Source organism: Pelodiscus sinensis, chromosome 26 (assembly GCF_052426305.1).
Source record: "Pelodiscus sinensis isolate ZL-2025 chromosome 26, ASM5242630v1, whole genome shotgun sequence".
Lineage (NCBI taxonomy): Eukaryota > Metazoa > Chordata > Testudines > Trionychidae > Pelodiscus > Pelodiscus sinensis.
Window position 1 is genome coordinate 17,915,246 of NC_143077.1, and position 17,904 is coordinate 17,933,149.

Below are 17,904 nucleotides of genomic sequence, written 5' to 3' on the forward strand. Positions count from 1 at the left end.
GGCAGTCACCCACCACGCCGGGTGGGTGGGAATTAATTTCTTGGTGCCACCCACGCAGCCTCACAGCTTACAGGGATCCCCAACCCCGAGTATTCAATTACAATTATCTAGCATTACACTATACCTACACCCTCCTGGAGACTCTCGGGAGATGAAGGAACCAGTCTCACTCCGCAGATGGAGAGGGGTCTCGGTGAGAGATAAGAAGGTACAGTAGCAGAGAGTACAAGTATATTAGTATAATGAAGTATGAAAGGCAAGGAAAGATAGGGGAAATTGTCAGCCCTGGGCAGAGCATTTGAAGCATCTTATAGGCATTTTTACCTTAAGATTTGGAGGGTGCACACATTCGACCGGCGAGAACACATCTAAAACCCAAAATGGGCAAGACGCTGAAAGTTCTAAAAATGACCAGATGTTGTCTGCTCGACTCTCTTGGCCAGAGAGATATGGTTTTGGGGTCTCTGACCTTGTTACAAAATGGCAGGATGTCTAATCTATACTTTTACTCTAGGCTAGTGCACTAGCCCCCTTAGGGGTTTTGACTCGGCCCCATCTACAAGACTGGAAATTTCCACACACATTAATCAGCTAGATCTTAACACTGTATTCCATAATTCTTACTTATAACCTACTCTATTGCTAAAGCTAATTTCTTACAGAAGTAAGATTTCTGCAGGCCCCTTGCATTACTGCTAAAACAGTTAAACATATGCAAGCTGCTGGCGGGTTTTAGGGGAAAATATAGGGTTACAGGCTACACGCGACAAAACATTTTGACCTTACTGAAATGCAACTTTTTGTTCCCACAAAAACATTGGACAAAATCGCTTCATTCCCACAAAATGTTTCAAGTGAACTGACCCCCCATTTTCCAGCTGTTGGGTGCAGCATCGTTGGAGCTGAGCTGGCCCCAGGACATGAGAGAGGTGGGTGGCTGTGGAAATACCTTTTATTGTACCAGCTACAGCTGGTAAAAGAGACAGTTGCTGGAGTGCCACCGAACTCTCTAGTTTCCCCAGACCTGACTGTGACGTAGTGGGGGTACCTGGCTGGTTTCTATGCTGCTGGCTCTGGGGTAACCCCCACTGGCTGCCGGGGGTACCACGACCCAGCAAAACAGGATGAGTCACTATGCAAACCAGTGGCCAGACACCCCCCATGGAGAGGAACAAAGGAAGGTGGAATGCTGCCTTGGCTGGGGGGCAGGGCTGGAAGTTGGGGAGTTGGTTGCTGGCTGTCGGAGGGCATGGAGGAGAGCCTAGGGGAAGGGGCTGGAGTTTAGGGGCCCAGTCTCCCCCATCTCAAGGGGGGCCTGAGGCATCCTAGCCCAGTTCCTGTAACCAGATTACATCTGTGCTGCGCTGTGCTGGAGGAGCAATAAACCACCCTCAATTCCACTGGCTGGTACAGTCTGTTTGTGCCATTTCGGGGTGCAGGAGGCGGGAGAACCCCAACGCGTCGTCACACTGGTGTCAGAAGTGGGATGCACTGCACCCCGTGGATGGAGCTTCCAGCGGCGAGCGACAAGGCGCAGTAGAAGCAAGAGCCCTGGAGCCAGGCGTGCTGGAGACAGAGCGAAGCGGTTCCTGGGAATCGTGGGGCGCTGCAGCACTAGACTGGTGAGTCTGCACCGAGGGGACCAGCGGGCAGATGGCCTACGCCCGACTCTTGAAGGCAGAGCTGGTGGGGCTGTGCAGAGAGAGGGGCTTGCCTGTGCAGAAAGCAACCAAGGCCCAGCTGATTGCTCAGCTAGAAGAGAACGACCAGCCACAGGGCCAGGATCTTGTCCCCAGGGGAAGCAGCCAGACCCCCCCTGAGAGTGTGTCAGGCTCAGAGAGGGGGAGGAGCGCTGGAACCCACCGGAGAGATGAGACAGCTTCCCCCAGGAGGCCTGCAAGCTGCAGCCCATCTAGGGCAGGGGCCAGCCAAGCAGAGCTGCGGCGGCTGGAGATCCAGCTGCGGATGAAGGAATTGGAAGTAGAGGACCGAGAGAGGGACCGCCAGGACCGAGAAAGGGATCGCCAAGATCGAGAGAGGCAGCGGCAGCATGAGCTGGCCATGGCAGAGCGGAGAACCGGCGGGGCACCGGCTGCGCCAAGTGCAGATGGGCCCCAGGGTCCCAGGACTGCCAGATGCTTGGAGAGGCTCGTGGTGGCCCAATTGAAGGACATGGGCGACATAGACGGGTTCCTCAGTGCCTTTGAGAGGGCCTGTGGACTGCAACGGGTTCCCCCAGCTGACTGGCTGCAGGAGCTCATCCCCGCACTGAACCAGGAGGCGGCCGGAGTGCTCAGTCAGCTGGAGGACCTACAGCCAGGGGATTACAACCGAGTCAAGGAGGCCCTGCTGCACAAGTTCGGGCTGACCCCCAAGATGTACAGGAAGAAGTTCCGGGGGGTACAGAAAGGGCCACGGGAGACCTATGTGGATCTGGTCTCCCGCCTGGCGCAATACGGCCGCAAGTGGGTGTCTGGAGTCGGAGCCCAGACTGCAGAGGAGCTGCTCAAGCTGGTCATGATGGAGCAGTTCTATGAAGCGTGCCCACCCAAACTGAGGCTGTGGCTCAAGGACCGGAGACCAGAGAACCCCCAGGAGGCTGGGAGGCTGGCGGACGAGTTCACGGAGAGCCGGTCCAGGTGTGAACGGGAGTCCCGGAGAGAAAGGGAATCGCGCAGAGACCGGATCTCGGCTGAGCGACGGAGGGAGTCAACTACGGGGCGAGACCAAGGAACAGGTCGTCTGCGCCCCAGAGAACCAGCCAGGGCCTGGACAGAGACAGCCCAAAGCCTAACTTGCCATCGCTGTGGGCAAAAAGGCCACAAGAGGGCTCAGTGCACCAGGTCCCAGGACCGGGGACTTTCCAGGGTTAACTGGCTGGGGCGGGAGGAAGGGCAGGCTGCCCCAGAGGCAGGGGCTGGCAGGCAAACCTCAGCTCAGAGAGAGGGGAAGGATGCTCAGTGCACCTCCCCTGGGAGGTCTGATTCTCAGGAGGCGGATTTCTCCGTGTACCGGGTGGGGGCAGGACGGCCCCTGCGGAGCGAGTGCCTCATACCCCTGGAGGTGGATGGTAGGAAGGTGACGGGCTTCTGGGACACGGGGGCGGAGGTGACTCTGGCCCGATCCGACATAGTGGCCCCGGAGCGGATACTACCCCACGCGCAGCTGACCCTGAAGGGCATAGACGGGTCCCCGTTTAAGGTGCCTGTAGCCCGGGTGCATCTGAAATGGGGGGCGAAGGAAGGCCTCAAGGAAGTGGGGGTGCACCCGCACTTGCCCACCGAGGTGCTGATGGGGAATGACCTAGAGGAGTGGCCCCATGAATCCCAGCGGGCTCTAGTCCCTACCCGGAGCCAGAGCCAGCGGGGGGCTGACAACGTGGGTCCAGGGAAGGACTCCTGGCAGCGTCCTCAGGGTCCCATCCCAGTGGACACGGGGTCCAGCCAGGCTGGGACTCCGGACCTAGACAAAGGTGGGGAACAGGTCCCGATCCCTGCCTCAGCAGCTGAATTCCAGGCTGAGGTGCAGGCAGACCCCTCCTTGCAGAGGCTGAGGGACCAGGCTGGCCTCCATGCAGCTCAGCCCCGGGGGAGAGGTGGCCAGGAGAGATTCCTGCGGGAGCGTGGGCTCCTGTTCCGTGAGTGGCTCCCCCCCAGGAAGGCGAGGGCATGGAGGGTAGAGCGGCAGCTGGTCGTCCCCCGAAAGTATCGCCTCAAGCTGCTGTATTTGGCCCACGACGTCCCCGTTGGGGGCCACCGGGGGATCCGGAGCACCCGGCTGAGGCTGCTCCAGCACTTCTATTGGCCGGGAATCTGTACAGCCGTGCAGCGGTACTGCCGGTCCTGTGACTCCTGCCAGAGGGGCGGGAAGGCCCAGGACAGGAGGAAAGCGGCTTGGGGGGCTCTACCCCAGATAGACCCTCTGGGCTTGCTGAGAGAGCTATGGGAGGGGAAGTCCTCCCTGGATGGAGCATCGGGGGTGGAAGCCGCCCTGGCTGTCCAGAGAAGGCTCGCTGGGCTCATGGCCCCGGCCCGAGAGACCCTGGCCAGAGATCAAGGCCAGCGGAAGGGTGGGTGTGACCCCCGAGGACAGGCCTGTGCCAGTCGCCCTGGAGCGGGGCGGCGAGTGGACAGAGGGAAGCCAGCTCATGTGGGGCCTCCCCACGGCCGGCCCGAGTCAAGGGGAGCACCCATGTCCCCGGGGCGGGTTCCCACGCAGAGGACCCGAACTTCCCTAGGTCACGAGCGGAGTGACCCTGCTCAGTTCGCTCTCGGAGGGGGGAGAACTGTGACGTAGTGGGGGTACCTGGCTGGTTTCTATGCTGCTGGCTCTGGGGTAACCCCCACTGGCTGCCGGGGGTACCACGACCCAGCAAAACAGGATGAGTCACTATGCAAACCAGTGGCCAGACACCCCCCATGGAGAGGAACAAAGGAAGGTGGAATGCTGCCTTGGCTGGGGGGCAGGGCTGGAAGTTGGGGAGTTGGTTGCTGGCTGTCGGAGGGCATGGAGGAGAGCCTAGGGGAAGGGGCTGGAGTTTAGGGGCCCAGTCTCCCCCATCTCAAGGGGGGCCTGAGGCATCCTAGCCCAGTTCCTGTAACCAGATTACATCTGTGCTGCGCTGTGCTGGAGGAGCAATAAACCACCCTCAATTCCACTGGCTGGTACAGTCTGTTTGTGCCATTTCGGGGTGCAGGAGGCGGGAGAACCCCAACGCGTCGTCACACTGACGAAGGGCTCTGGAGTTCGAGTGCTTGTCTCAGGGTATCTCCCCACCCGCCTTGGGTCTGTCACTTCCACGGGCACTGTCTGACCAGCCGCAGCTGAGGACTGGGACAGCCGGCAGTGCTCCGAGGGCACCAGCAGAGCTGTGTGTGAGGAGGCCAGGTGACGTCGCAGGTGACAACTGAGGCATAGCGAAACCCTTATCCCACAGAGTCTGAACACATCACTACCAGCAACTGAACTGTAGCCTCCCAGCACTGCCGAGTGGTAGGGAAGTGTCATCCCCCCTCACAGCCAGGGACCCAAGGCACAGGGCAGAGTACAGGACTTCCCAAGGTCACACAGGAGCCCATGGCCTAGGCCGGACACGAGGTCTCGAGTGTGTTGATCCTTTGAACAGCACCTGAGCTGCATTTGGGGAAGCACTAAGCCCCTCTGACTTCTGCAAGCCAGGCTGTTAGCTCATCAGCCTCAGCAGTGCGAAGGAGGGAGGGAGGTAGGGAGAGAAGAATGGAGGGAGGGAGGAAAGAAGGACAGAGGGAGGGAGGGAGGGAGGAAGGAAAGCAGAATGGAGGGAGGGAGGGAAGGAGAGAGGAAGGAAGGAATGAGGGATGGGGGGAGGACGGAAGGAAAGAAGGAAGGATTAGCTATTAGAGGAGTGAGGTTCTGGAACGGCCTTCCAAGGGAAGTAGTGGGGGCAAAAGATCTATCTGGCTTCAAGATTAAACTAGATGGGTTTATGAAGGGGATGGTTGGATGAGATAACATGATCTTGGTAACTAATTGACCATTCATTATCAGAGGTAAATAGGTCAATGGAGGGATGATAGGAGTTGCTATAGGGAACTTTCTGGGTGTCTGGCTGGTGAGTCTTGCCCACATGCTCAGGGTTTAGCTGATCGCCATATTTGGGGTCGGGAAGGAATTTTCCTCCGGGGTAGATTGGCAGAGGCCCTGGAGGTTTTTTGCCTTCCTCTGTAGCATGGGGAGCAGATCACAGCTGGAGGATTCTCTGCATCTTGGGGTCTTCAAAGTATTTGAAGGCTTCAATATCTTTGATATAGGTGAGAGGATTATTCTAGGGGGGTGGGTGAGATTCCGTGGCCTGCACTGTGCAGGGGGTCAGACTAGATGATCATAATGGTCCCTTCTTACCTTGAAGTCTAAGAGTCTGTGAGGATGAATGGAGGGAGGAAGGAGGGAGAGAGAAAGGAAGGAGGGAGGTAGGAAGGAAAGAAGGAAGGATGAATGGAGGGAGGAAGGAAGGTAGGAAGGCCACCAGAGAGATATGGACCATGGACTGGTAAATATAATGTCGATTGGTAGGGTGTGTGTGTGTGCTTGTGTGCGCGTGTGCATGTGCATGCGTGTGTATGGGCCATGGACTGGTAAATATAATGTCAATGGGTAGGGGTGGGGTGTGTGTGTGTGTTCTTAATAAACGCGGCGTTTTGCCTCCAGCTCTGCATGGAGAAGAGCAGTAGCAGGAAGGGTGTAAAACCCAACAGGCAGGGCGGCCGGGCTGGCCCGGGGCTCGGTGCCACTGCGGAGCTATTACCTGTGACAGGTGTCCAACTTCCAGGTAAAAGCAGATGATGAAGGCGTTCCATCCGACCCACAGCACCAGCCACACCGCGTACTGCGAAGAGAGAGGGGTGGGGACTCAGAAATGCCCTGAGCCGCCGCAGAGGGGCTTGCAAGGGGCCTCAGGCAATGCCCCAGCCGCCCGGCAGGTGTCACTCAGGCAGCTTTGAGGTGTCTCCTGCACCCACTGGGCCAAATCCCAGCAGGTCAGGGGGAGGGCTGCACGCCCCTCGCCTCTGGACATGCGGAGCCCGCCCGGGCGCATGAGCTCCCAGCGCTGCCTGCAGGGACCCAGCATGCACAAGCAGATGCAGCAATGGGCCCAGCTCTGCTTCCGCAGACAGCGGGTTTACACCACGTGTGAGTGGGTCGGGTGCCAGGGGTCCGGTATTGACCCGGACAGTCCGGGATTTTCGCCTCCTGTCCGGTAAAAAAAATTCAGAAAATACCGGACACCTAAAATGTCTGGTATTTCCTGATTTTTTCCCGGCCAGGAGGCGAAAATCCCGGGTGCTTACCTGGTTCTGCAGGGGAGCTGTCTGGCCCGGAGCAGGAAGACAAGATGGCGAACAGCCGATAGGGCCAAAAAGCCTCAAAAGCATTTCTTAAAGGGGCCATGCTGGTTTTTTACATTTTTTAGTTTTGTTATTTTTTTGCTTAGTAACTCTCAGGGTCCTTTTTGCTCAACAACTTTGGTCTCCCCCTTTTTTTTCCTCAACAGAATTTTTTCCCCAGTGGTTTTTTTGGAGGGGGGGGCGTATTTTTGGTTAAACCATCTGGCAACCCTATGAGTGGGCTGCTCCAGATTTAAACCAGGAATGAGGATGCAGCAACCCAGCTGTGTTGGAAGCTGTTGGCCCCGAAAACGTGCGGGGCTCTGGAAATGAGTCTGTTCCAACGTATCGCCCACTGCAGCACCTCCCAAACACCCGCTATAATACTGGGTGCCCATCTCCTGGGGGTCAGGACGGCCCCAGGGTGCCTGTGCTCTGGCTGAGTGGCAATCAGGCAATTTGCTAACACTCAGCCGAGTCCCTCAGCTCCAGCCACCTTCAGACAGCCGAGGGAGGGGGAGACAGCCCCCCGGGTTGAGTGGTGGGGGACGCAGGCTGGCCCGCTCCACAGCGTCCTGTCCCCGGACTCCAGCACCGAGTCAGCGGGATCCAGGCCTCCTCGCTCAGCATTGCAGCTAAACGGGGTCGACAGTCCCAGGGCCGCTTCCGCATTCCCGCCCTCCCGATTGTGCCTGTCGCTGGAGGGGGTTCCTGGTGGATGGGGCAGCCCGGGTCCGGGCAATCTGGGCCACGTGTCAGCTTCTTCCAGGTCTGCTGCTGCCTCCCAGTGTGGGAGCTCGGAGGATGTTCCTGCCTCCTCCAGTGGCTGGGCCCCAGCTGAGCCTCCTGCTTCACCCTTTATACTTCCAGTCCTGCCTCTTAGTTCCCAGGGGGCGGGGCGAGTGTGACCTGGCTCCGCCCACCAGGGCACAGAGATGTGTTCCCCTCACCCGGGTCCAGGGGGAGCCAGCCTCACCACAGGCTTGCCCTGGGGTGTCTGAGCGGGAACCCGGCGTCGCTGTTTGCTCTGCTGCAGCACGTCTGCACTACGGGCTGACCTGGGTGGAGCTACCTCAGTGTGACCCCCCCTTACCTCCCCCGGGCCGACAAGGCCTCTGAGGAGACGTAACAAGGGCGTGCTCAGCGCAGGCAACGCGAGCGGGATGTGTGCGGCCTGCCTGGAGCCTGCGCTGCCTTATCTGGGTCAGCCTGGAATATTGATCTGCACTTGGGTACCTGCGTGGAGAGCCGCCAGGCCAGCAACGTGCTCGGGAAGTGACAAGCCCTTCGAGCTCATTCTCCTTCCCGCCTCTCCATTTTCTCAGGCCTCCTTCCCGGAGCCCCTGAGCATCTGCCCTCCGTTTCTGGCCGAAGGGAGGTGGAGAAACGTCCATTGAAGGCCCAGGCTGAGGCAGGCGAGGCCCCCGGGGATGGAGGAGGTGGAACGGTTCGTGAGCACAGGCCAGACGCCTGCCTGGTAGCTGGGGTGAGGCTGTGCCAAGGTGCCTGAAGTGACTAATCCCCCAGCTGGGGTGCCCCAGGGACTAAGAGCACAGGGAGGGGAGCCAAAGCCCTGCCGTGTGGAGCCAGTCGAAGCCTGGGCCGGCCGGGCCTCCGGGTGGGAGGCAAACGTCAGCATTTGGAAATGACTCTTCCAAGCGCAACAGCCCCAATGCTTCACTTAGACCCTCTGGCCTGGAGCTGACGATCACGTGGCAAGAGAGTCCAAACAACCCCGAGCAAGCCGAGGCCACTGGCTTTACCGACACGGACGCGTCTTGCTTTTGCTGCACCTGACATTCCACTAGCAGCTTCTCAGCCATCCGCACCGCTGCCTGGCGGGCTTCCTGGGCTCTCTGCTTCGGCCACCCCCAGAGCGGGCAGGCGGAAGGGTTCTGGAAGGAACCCGCCATTTCATTCGCACTCTGCTCCAATTCATACAGCGTCCCCTTCCGGTTATCTCCTTCCCCAAACCTTTTGTGGCCCCTCCTCTGCCTTTTCTCAGCTTTGTTAAGGGGGTCGTGCTCCTGGAGCTTCAAATGAGCCCCCACCTTCAGAGTAAGTCTCTGCTCAAACAGCAGGTCCCACCTGGAGTGCGGGGGCCACTTGAAACATCACTATCACTCAGCGCGGGGACCCTTGAAACCACACCCGAACGTGGCATCACTTGAAACTGCCCCTAACTCAGCCTAGGGGAGGGATGAGCCAAAGGGCCTTCATGGGCTGGATCCGGCCTGCGGAGGCCCTGCCACTCCCCCGCCCACAGGCCAATTAGGGTCTGGGGGCAGGGGAAGTGCACAAAGTTTCCTCGCCCTGCGATGAGCGTGCGGTGCTTAGAGGCATCACATGCTGCTGGCAAGGCAGGAGGAGACTTCACGCGCCCCCCCCCCCCCCAAGCCCTGATTGGCCTGGGGGCAGAAGGGGGAACAGGTAAAGGCTCCTCCCACCTCCAGGGGCATGGGCGCCTAGGGAGAAGCTCGGGGGGGGGGGGGAAGGCAAAGACTTCACATGCTCCCCCACCTCCAGACCAATCATAGTCTGCAGGTGGGGAAGCAGGGAAGTAGCCTGGCCCCATCCCTTCCGCTTGGGGCCCCACCCCCAATTTCTCAAGTGTCCCCCAGTAAAAAATGATTGCCCACCCTGGTCTAGGGTCACAAGAAACTACTCCAGACTCAGCTTGAGATTAGCTGAAACGGCACCAGACGGCAAACTGCCCCACCCCTGGGCCTTTGTGCCTCGGCTCGGGGCCCCTCAGCACTGTACCTATGGCCTCCGGAAGACTGACACGTCCTAATGAACTCGTTACTGAACTCGGCTCCCTCCTGAATGCGCAATGGAGCCCCAAGCAGGCTGCTCATCTCCGCTGCCCCCTCGTCTCTCGCCAGCACTGGCACCCAGCTCGCTCGCTCTACTCGCGCAGCTCACCCAGCCAGGTGACGCCGCCCCGCTCTTCCTGATACCAGACAGGGCGGGCCTGGGGGGACACCGACAGGGATGCTTAGTGCTAAAGAAGCTGGTGACAAGCTGCCTGTGACCAGTGGGTGGGATCTTTCTGATGCTTCTGACCAGCCTCTCCAGGTCCATGCAGGGACCCTGGCTTGCACCCATCTCACCCTCTGCCCCACAGGCCTTTTATAGGATGCTGGGCAGCAGGGGACGGTGCAATCTGACTGACGTCCCTGCTTCTCGTGGGGCATGCAGGGCCCTCTCCAGGCAGAGATCTCCTTAGCACACACATGGTCCTCATTCCTGCTGAGTGCCAGCTGGTGCCAGCCAATAGCCCCTGAGAGTAACAGCCAACATTGGCAGACACCCCGGGGAGCTGTCCAACGTGCTGGAAGGGAAGGAGCTGCGTTAGCAGGAGGGTGCACTGGCCTCGAGGCACCTACCATGATGAGGTATTTGGATCTGTACTGGATGGTCCCAAAGATGCCCAGGATGACAGCCATGATGTGTAAAAAATTGGCCAGGATGGGCACCCACTGATAGCCCAGGAAGTCAAAGATCTGCCTCTCCAGCGCTGCTATCTGGAAAAGAAGAAAGGGGGAGAGCGGGGAGTCACTCCGCGTGCAGCAGCTCAGGGGACACGAAAGGCAAAGTGTATCATGTAATTAATGGGAAATCCCATGGACAATTAGTTACAATAGACTGAAATGTCGGCATGATTCATTGTCCGGCATCGGGCAAATCCATCACGGCAGGGAGGATTTATTAGGAAAAATCACCAGATGGAGGAGGAGGGCCAGGAGCGGGGAACGGGCGGCCAGGAGTCCTCTGGACAACAGGTAGGAACCTCCCACCCCCCGCCGAGCTGCCGGCCACAGGCCCCTGCTGTCTTAGCACAGAACTTGAGCAAGCATCTCCCTTATGAAAGTGAAGGCAGATCCAGGGGAGCAATTTCCACGGGGTCCCGGGGCTTCCCGACAGCAGCGATGCTAAAATCAAGACTGGACGTTCTTTCTAAAAGCCCAAGGGATTATTGGGGGGCAGATGGGCAGAGCAGAGCCGGGGGGAGCCCTCAAAGTTCATGGCACTGCAGCCCCCTTCTGACAACAAAAATTGCTACATGGCTGCAGGAGGGGGATGGAGGCCTGAGCCTGCTTAAACGCCCGGCCCCGGGGCGGGAGGAGGGGAGGCAAATCCTGAGTCCGACCACCCCAGGCATGGGGACCAAAGCCCAGGCAGGAGGCTGTAACCTGATCCCCGCTATCCAGGGCTAAAGCTCCTGGGTTTGGGCTTTGGCCCCAGGATCAGCGAACGCCAGCCCTGGCAACCCTTTTAAAATGGGGTTGGGACCCACAGCGTGAGAATCGCGGGACTCCATGACTGTGATGGTCCCTGCTGGGCCTGGATTCTGTGAGTCCATGAAAATACCCTGCAGGGAGGCTGTGGTGCTTTCCTGGGGTCCCTGCTCCCGGCAGCAGGCCAGGCACAGACACTCGGAGCTGATGGCTCCAGACTGCCCCTCTCGGCTGCAGGCAGCGGAGCTGGGACTTGCCCCAAGCCTGAGGGTACGTCGAGACAGCGGAGCTATTTCGGATTCTGGAGGTCTCCCGAAATGGCTCTTCCACGTCTTGCACAGGCGCCCGTTATTTCAAAACAGACTGCGAAATAACGGGCGCGCTGTTCCGGCACCGCTGCAGCCCTTGCTCCACCAGGGCTACGGGCTGTCTCGAAATAGCACGTTATTTCGAAATGCATTTGGGATAAGCTACAAGCACAAGCGGGTAAGCTTGATCTGAGATGGGGTGCTGTGTAGACGCACCCTGCGAGACAGAGATGGGCCAGGGCTGTGACGTTGGCATCTGGACCCAAGCTTCCCCAACACCGGAAGAGGCTCAGATCCGATTTTCTCGTTCTGAGCTACCCGAGGGCTTTGTCCTGCCCTGACCAGCGCCAGGCCCTGCAAAGCAAGACGCCCCCTCCCAGTGGGCGTGGGAGGAGGCTGGAGGCTGCGATCCGTCAGCGCCACCACACCCCTGTGCAAAGCTGCTTGGGGAGCAGGCCCAGCCCGCAGGGGCTCAGGGAGCACGGAGCGGCAAACGGGGAGCACGGTGGCTTGGTCAGGTTGCAGGTCAAGTGGGGCTGGGTTATGGACCAGCACTGGCAGCTCAAGCAAGGCGATAATGGCGGGAATGAGATTTGCCAGGTTTAGCTCAGGCAACTCTTCTGTTTCAACGTCCTTCCCTCGCTCCCCGCCCTGCAGCGCTGCAGGGGGAGCTGCCCGCCCGGCACTAGGCTCTCGGCTTGGCACAAACCAATGGGAAACCCCTGAAAGAACAGCCAGGGCCAGCTTCATCCCGGGTTGAATTTGCTTCCAGGAAAATGTCCTCGCCCTCGGTCTAGCAGAACAGGGGGTATGTTTTCAAATGACTTTTCTAGGGTCCTTTCCAGGAAAGGAGAACATCTGAGCTGTGCCCCATTTCCCTCTAAATCCGGTACTTGCTGGTTCATTGCTGGATGCCTGACTCAATGTGGTTTGACCTGCGCTCGGCTGTGTCTAGACTGCATCCCTTTTGCGAAATTAGACGTATTGCAATTGCAAGTGAAGCAGGGATTTAAATCTGCCCCGCTCCATTAGCATAAAAATGGCTGCTGCTTTTTTCCGGCTCGGAGCTTTGCTGGAAAAAAGCACCAGTGTAGACGCGGCTCTTTCAGAAAATAAAGCCTTTTCCGAAAGATCCCTTATCGCTCTTAAAATAAGGAATAAGGGATCTTTCGGAAAAGGCTTTATTTTCCAAAAGCTCATGTGTTAAAGCTTTCCCCCTTACATTCAGAAATCTCTTTGTTTACTGCCATGATTTGTAATGGTCCTTGTCTTTCATAAACCATAAATAAGGCTTTGATGTGGTTTTAAATCTTGTGTAGTGATTTCTGCAGGCGTGTAAAATTAAAGCCCATTTCTGCCCACTATTCCATTCTGTAGTTAGCTCTGTTTTTCTCATTGGCTTCAGGCCTGTTAACCTTAATTACAGAATTTGACGAAGAAAAGGTTTAAAAGAGGTGGCAGCCTTGGCAACCCCCTGATTTTCTCACGAGATACTTTGTGGTTTTCTTACAGCCCTAGCACCTGGAATCAAAGGGTTAGACGGGAATCACAGCTTTCAGGGTATGTTTACACTACAGAGTTTTTTCGGAAAAACGTCCATTTTTCTGAAAAAACTTCAATTATGTCCACACTGCAATCACAGTCTTTGGAAAACAAATCGAAAGAACTGAGGGGTTTTTCCGACGTTGGTAAATCTCTTTCTATGAGGAAGAAGCCTTTTTCCAAAAGAGCTCTTTCGGGAAAAGGTTCATGTGGACAGGGAAGAGGGAGTTCTTTTGAAAGACGAGGAAGGAGGAAAAAGCACAGGTGCCCTGGTGGCCACTCCACCCATAGTAATCCTGGATGACTGCTGGCCTGCATGCAAAAAGTGAGGGAGTGAGACCTCCTCCTTCCACTCTGTGAGACGGGAGTATCTGGCCCCAGTGCTGCGCTGAGGAGAATAGGGGTGTTTGAAAACATTTCCCTGAGCTCCAAACTAAGATTTTTCAATGCTGGATCAACCCCACCACTTGTGGGCAAGTCGCTTCCCCACTCAGTGCCTCAGTTTCCCCATCTATAAAATAGAAACAATGATACGTTTGAGAAGCCCGATGAGATTTACTGATGTGACATGCTGTATAAGAAGAGAACTTGCTCTCTGAGAACTAGGGACTCTTATGAGTCAGCAGCTGCCGCGGGAGCAGCTAGCTCTGTGTGAGGGGCCCGGTGCTGCACAGTCTTCTCCCCTTCCCTGCAGTGCCCATGTCACATGATCAAAACTGTGAAGACAAAAATGTTCCTCCCTCAGAAAAGGGGTGTTGTCAAAAGTGAAACTTTCACACCCACCACGACGTTCCTGAAAAAAGTATTTGGATTTTTACTGAAAAACTAAAACTCTACAATTGTGTGTGTGTGCGCGTGTGTGCGCGCGCGTGTGTGTGTGTGCGTGTCTGTGTCTGTGTGTGTGTGCGCGCGTGCGTGTTAGGGGAAAAGGGGTCATTTTCTAGGCCACTCTAGAAAATATGTTTTGAATACAAGCCAGACTTTACACTTTGGGATCTAATGGAGAACTAACCGTATACGGCACATCCAACACACATGCCCACACAGTCTGATGAGTCTATCAGGGCTACGTTGACTTTGTTGAAAACCTGCATTACTTCCCACATGACACCCAGCACCAGGCAAGGAAACACAGAAAGCTGACTCCTAAAACCCAGTTCTTTGGGTTCTGTGCTTGTACAGGTCTTAGCACAACAAGGCCCTGGTCTGTGACCAAAGGGCTTGTCTTGGTGCAAAGTCCCGTCCCAGGGAACGTGCTTCATGCCAGTTGTGTGGCGCACTCACTTAGGAAATGAAAACACAAAGGCTCCTGCCCGGGGGCGCTGGTCAGGGTGTTACCCTGCCCGGGAAGGAATCGCAGCTCAACATTTACCGTCCAGTAGACAGATTAAATGACCTACCAGGATCTTTCTTCCCCTTTTACTGCTGGCCAGAGACCCCTCCCAGTCCCAGCCCGACCTCGGTTACCAACACTCTCTCGTTTTATTACAAGTGTCATACTCGGGGTTATTCTTAAAGCCCCAGCTCGGGGCGCCGGAAGTGAGGGACTCTCCGCTGCCGCTCAGAAGAGGAAGGGGCAGCTTTGCAAAGGTATTTAAGCACTTAAAGACGCAGACAGGCATCTAGTAAGATTTACAAACTTAAAAGCAGGTTGGGGGCTTACTTGCCATTGACAGTCAATTGGGAGTAGATGAGTAACGCCTATAGGTACATCGGTAACGCCCCCTCCTCACCCGTAGGGCAATGCCATTTCACAGCACCCCAAACACCAGCAGGAGTGAGTCAACGTCAATGGAATTAAGTTTTGATTTTTGTGACTTAAAAAATCATTTCAGTACAGCCGAAACACGCTGGTTGGACATTTTTGGCAAGGCCCATTTCCACTTTTCATTTCAGAATGACTTTGTGTTTTAAAGTTAAAATAAATGTAAGAACATAGGTCAGAGCAAAGGTCCATCTAGCCCAGTGTCCTGTCTGCTGCCAGTGGCCAATACAGATGCCCCAGAGGGAGGGAACAGAAGAGGTAATCCTCACGTGATCCCTCCCCTGTCATCCATTTCCAGACAAACAGAGGCAGGGACACCATTCCTACCCATGCTGGCTAATAAGCAGGGCTCGACAAACCGCTGTTTCTACTCTCCTGTGGTGAGTAGATTTCAGTCGGTCGCTCCATTTGCCCTGTTCACCGGTGCTGCGTGCATGCGCGGTGCGGGGCTGACAAGTAGATCTCGCCACGGTTTGTCGAGCCCTGCTAATAAGTATTGATGGACCTAACCTTCATGAATTTATCTAGCTCTTTTTTGAACTCTGTTAAGGTCCTAGTCTTCACAACATCCTCTGGCAAGGAGTTCCACAGGTTGACTGTGCGCTGAGTGAAGAAAACTTTATTTTGTTTGTTTCAAACCACTGCCTATGAATTTCATTTGGTGACCCCTTATTCTTATATTGTGGGAATAAGTAAATAACTTTTCCTTATTCACTTTTTCCACACCAGTCATAATTTTATGGACCTCTATATATCCCGCCTTAGTCTCCTGTTTTCTAAGATGAAAAGTCCAAGTCTTTTTAATCTCACTTTATATGGGACCCATTCTAAACCCCTCAACATTTTTGTTGCCCTTTTCTGTACCTTTTCCAATGTCAATATATCATTTTTGAGATGAGGTGACCACATCTGTACACTGTATTCCAGATGTGGGTATACCATGGATTTATATAGAGGCAATAAGATATTTTCTGTCTTATTCTCTATCCCTTTTTTAATGATTCCTAACATTCTGTTTGCTTTTTTGACTGCCACACACGTTGAGTGGATGTTTTCAGAGAAGTATCCACCAGATCTCTCTCTTGAGTAGTTGTAGCTAAATTAGTCCCCATCATATTGTATGTACAGTTGGGATTATTTTTTCCAATGTGCATTACTTTACATTTATCAACATTAAATTTCATTTGCCATTTTGTTGCCCAATCATATAGTTTGGTGAGATCCTTTCGAAGCCTTTCACAGTCTGCTTTGTATTATATTTTTTCCAGTATAAAAACATTTCCAATTTCAAACATGTCCCGATAAAAACAAAATGTTTCGATTGACCTAAAATGCTTTTTTTCTTTCATTTGTGGAATCCCCATCTCTGGAGATATGTAAGAGTAGGTTAGATAAATGTCTATCAGGTCTAGACAGTATTTGGTCCTGCCATGAGGGCAGGGGACTGGACTTGATGACCTCTCGAGGTCCCTTCCAGTCCTAGTATTCTATGATTCTATGATTCCACTTTGCAGGAAGTTTCAAAATTCTTTGTATTTTGTTCTGATCTGACACAAAATCCCATTTAGAGAAGGCGAGTGCAGTTCCTGCCTAGCTCTACTAAATCCCGCTGTAGACTCGGCCCCAAGTTTCTCGCTCCTGTGGCTCCAGAGAAAAACTAGCAAATGTGAAGGCTCAGAAATTTAGAAGCAAGTATACAGGGACAGAAACATATTCATTTAAGCCAATTTCATGAATATTTGGGGCCAGGCTTATGATTCCTGGATCCTTGAAGCTGGTAATACAACAAAGAGTTTCCCTTTGCCTTTCTCTGCAGCCCATTTGGGCCATGTCTACACTAGCAAACTATTTCAAAATTAGTAAATTCAACATAAATCCCGATTTAACAAATTCAAACTAGCATGTCCACTCTGCGGGGAAGCCTCGAAACCAGTCCGAGGCAGGCTCCATTAATGTGGACGTGCTACCTCGCCTTAGAGCCCCAGGAAGCACTGGGAAGTTATTACTTCGAATGACTCTGGGGGGTCGTTATTTTGAAATAACCGCACCGGAGCATCACACGACCACTATTTCGAAATAACTCTTTAGGAATGAGCATTCCTCCCGATGAACAGCGGGAGTACAGAGTTCGAATTCCACAGCCTGTTATTTTGAAATAACGGGCTTAGTAGTGTGGATGCTCCGCTTATAAATTCGACCTTGGGGAGGTTATTTCAAAATAACACCCTAGTGTGGACCCGGGCTTTGAAAGAAACAGTACGCTGGGGTGACTAGCTGCTGCTTAAGACTTTCCTTCCTTATCCGTCTGTGCATGTGGCATGCACTGGGTCCAGACCCGGAGTACGGACACCCTGGGAGGTGAGGCGCTGTCTATGTCCAGCAGCCTCAGTAAAGAATCCTCTTTGCAGGCATACACACCACAGCTCAGCCCTGTCCCTTCACTGTCTCAGGTGCGGCCCACTGCACCCCAGGTTTGCCCTGCTCAGTAGCTCAAGCTTTGGTCTGTCTCTGTATGTCAGCCCAGCAAACTACACGTGGAGGCAGTATGGCACGGTGGAACATGCACAGCACTCTTGGGTTCTAGTCCCACCTTAGTCACTACAAGGCCTTGGGCAAGTCACTTTCTTGCTCTGTGACTCAGTTTCCCCATCAATAAAATCAGACTTGCCTCCTTTTTAAAGTGTTTTCTGCCCTCCTGGGGCACGTCTATACAGCAGGCTAAGCTCAAAATAAGCTACACAACTTGAGCTATGCTAATTGCCTAGCTTAAGTCGAAATAGCTTATTTCAACTTTTGGCGCTGTCTACACAGCAGTTATTTTGAGGTAGAGCACCCTTCCCCCGGCTTCCCTTACTCCTCGTGCAACGAGGGCTACAGGAGTTGGAGGAAGCCATCCTCCAGATCGTTATTATTTTGACATTATGTTGAAATAACTGAGTGTGTGCAGACGTGGACTGTGCTGTTCCGGGGTAACAGAACGCTGCAGTGTGGACACAGCCCTGGGGAACAGCATGAAGAGAAGCTCAGCTTGTTACTTTGCACCCCACACGTCTCAGGCCGACACTCCAAACCTCCACAGTTCTCAGACCTCATTTGGCTGGAGTGAGCATTGTCGATAGATTATACCCTTGCCGTAAGCAGTGCGGCTACGTCTAGACTGCAGGCTTCTTGCGGAAGAAGCTTTT

General features: G+C 54.9%; 1 protein-coding gene across 1 annotated transcript in view; it reads right to left on the reverse strand.

Annotated features, from left to right (window-relative positions):
• NKAIN1 (sodium/potassium transporting ATPase interacting 1) overlaps positions 1-17,904 on the reverse strand; it is a 211,299-nt gene that overhangs the window by 72,277 nt on the left and 121,118 nt on the right. The window contains exons 2-3 of the mRNA XM_075908789.2: positions 10,253-10,390; positions 6,284-6,364 (exon numbers count right to left, since the gene is read on the reverse strand). Of these exons, the coding sequence (XP_075764904.1) occupies positions 6,284-6,364; positions 10,253-10,390 (219 nt within the window). The remainder of the gene's footprint in view (positions 1-6,283; positions 6,365-10,252; positions 10,391-17,904) is intronic.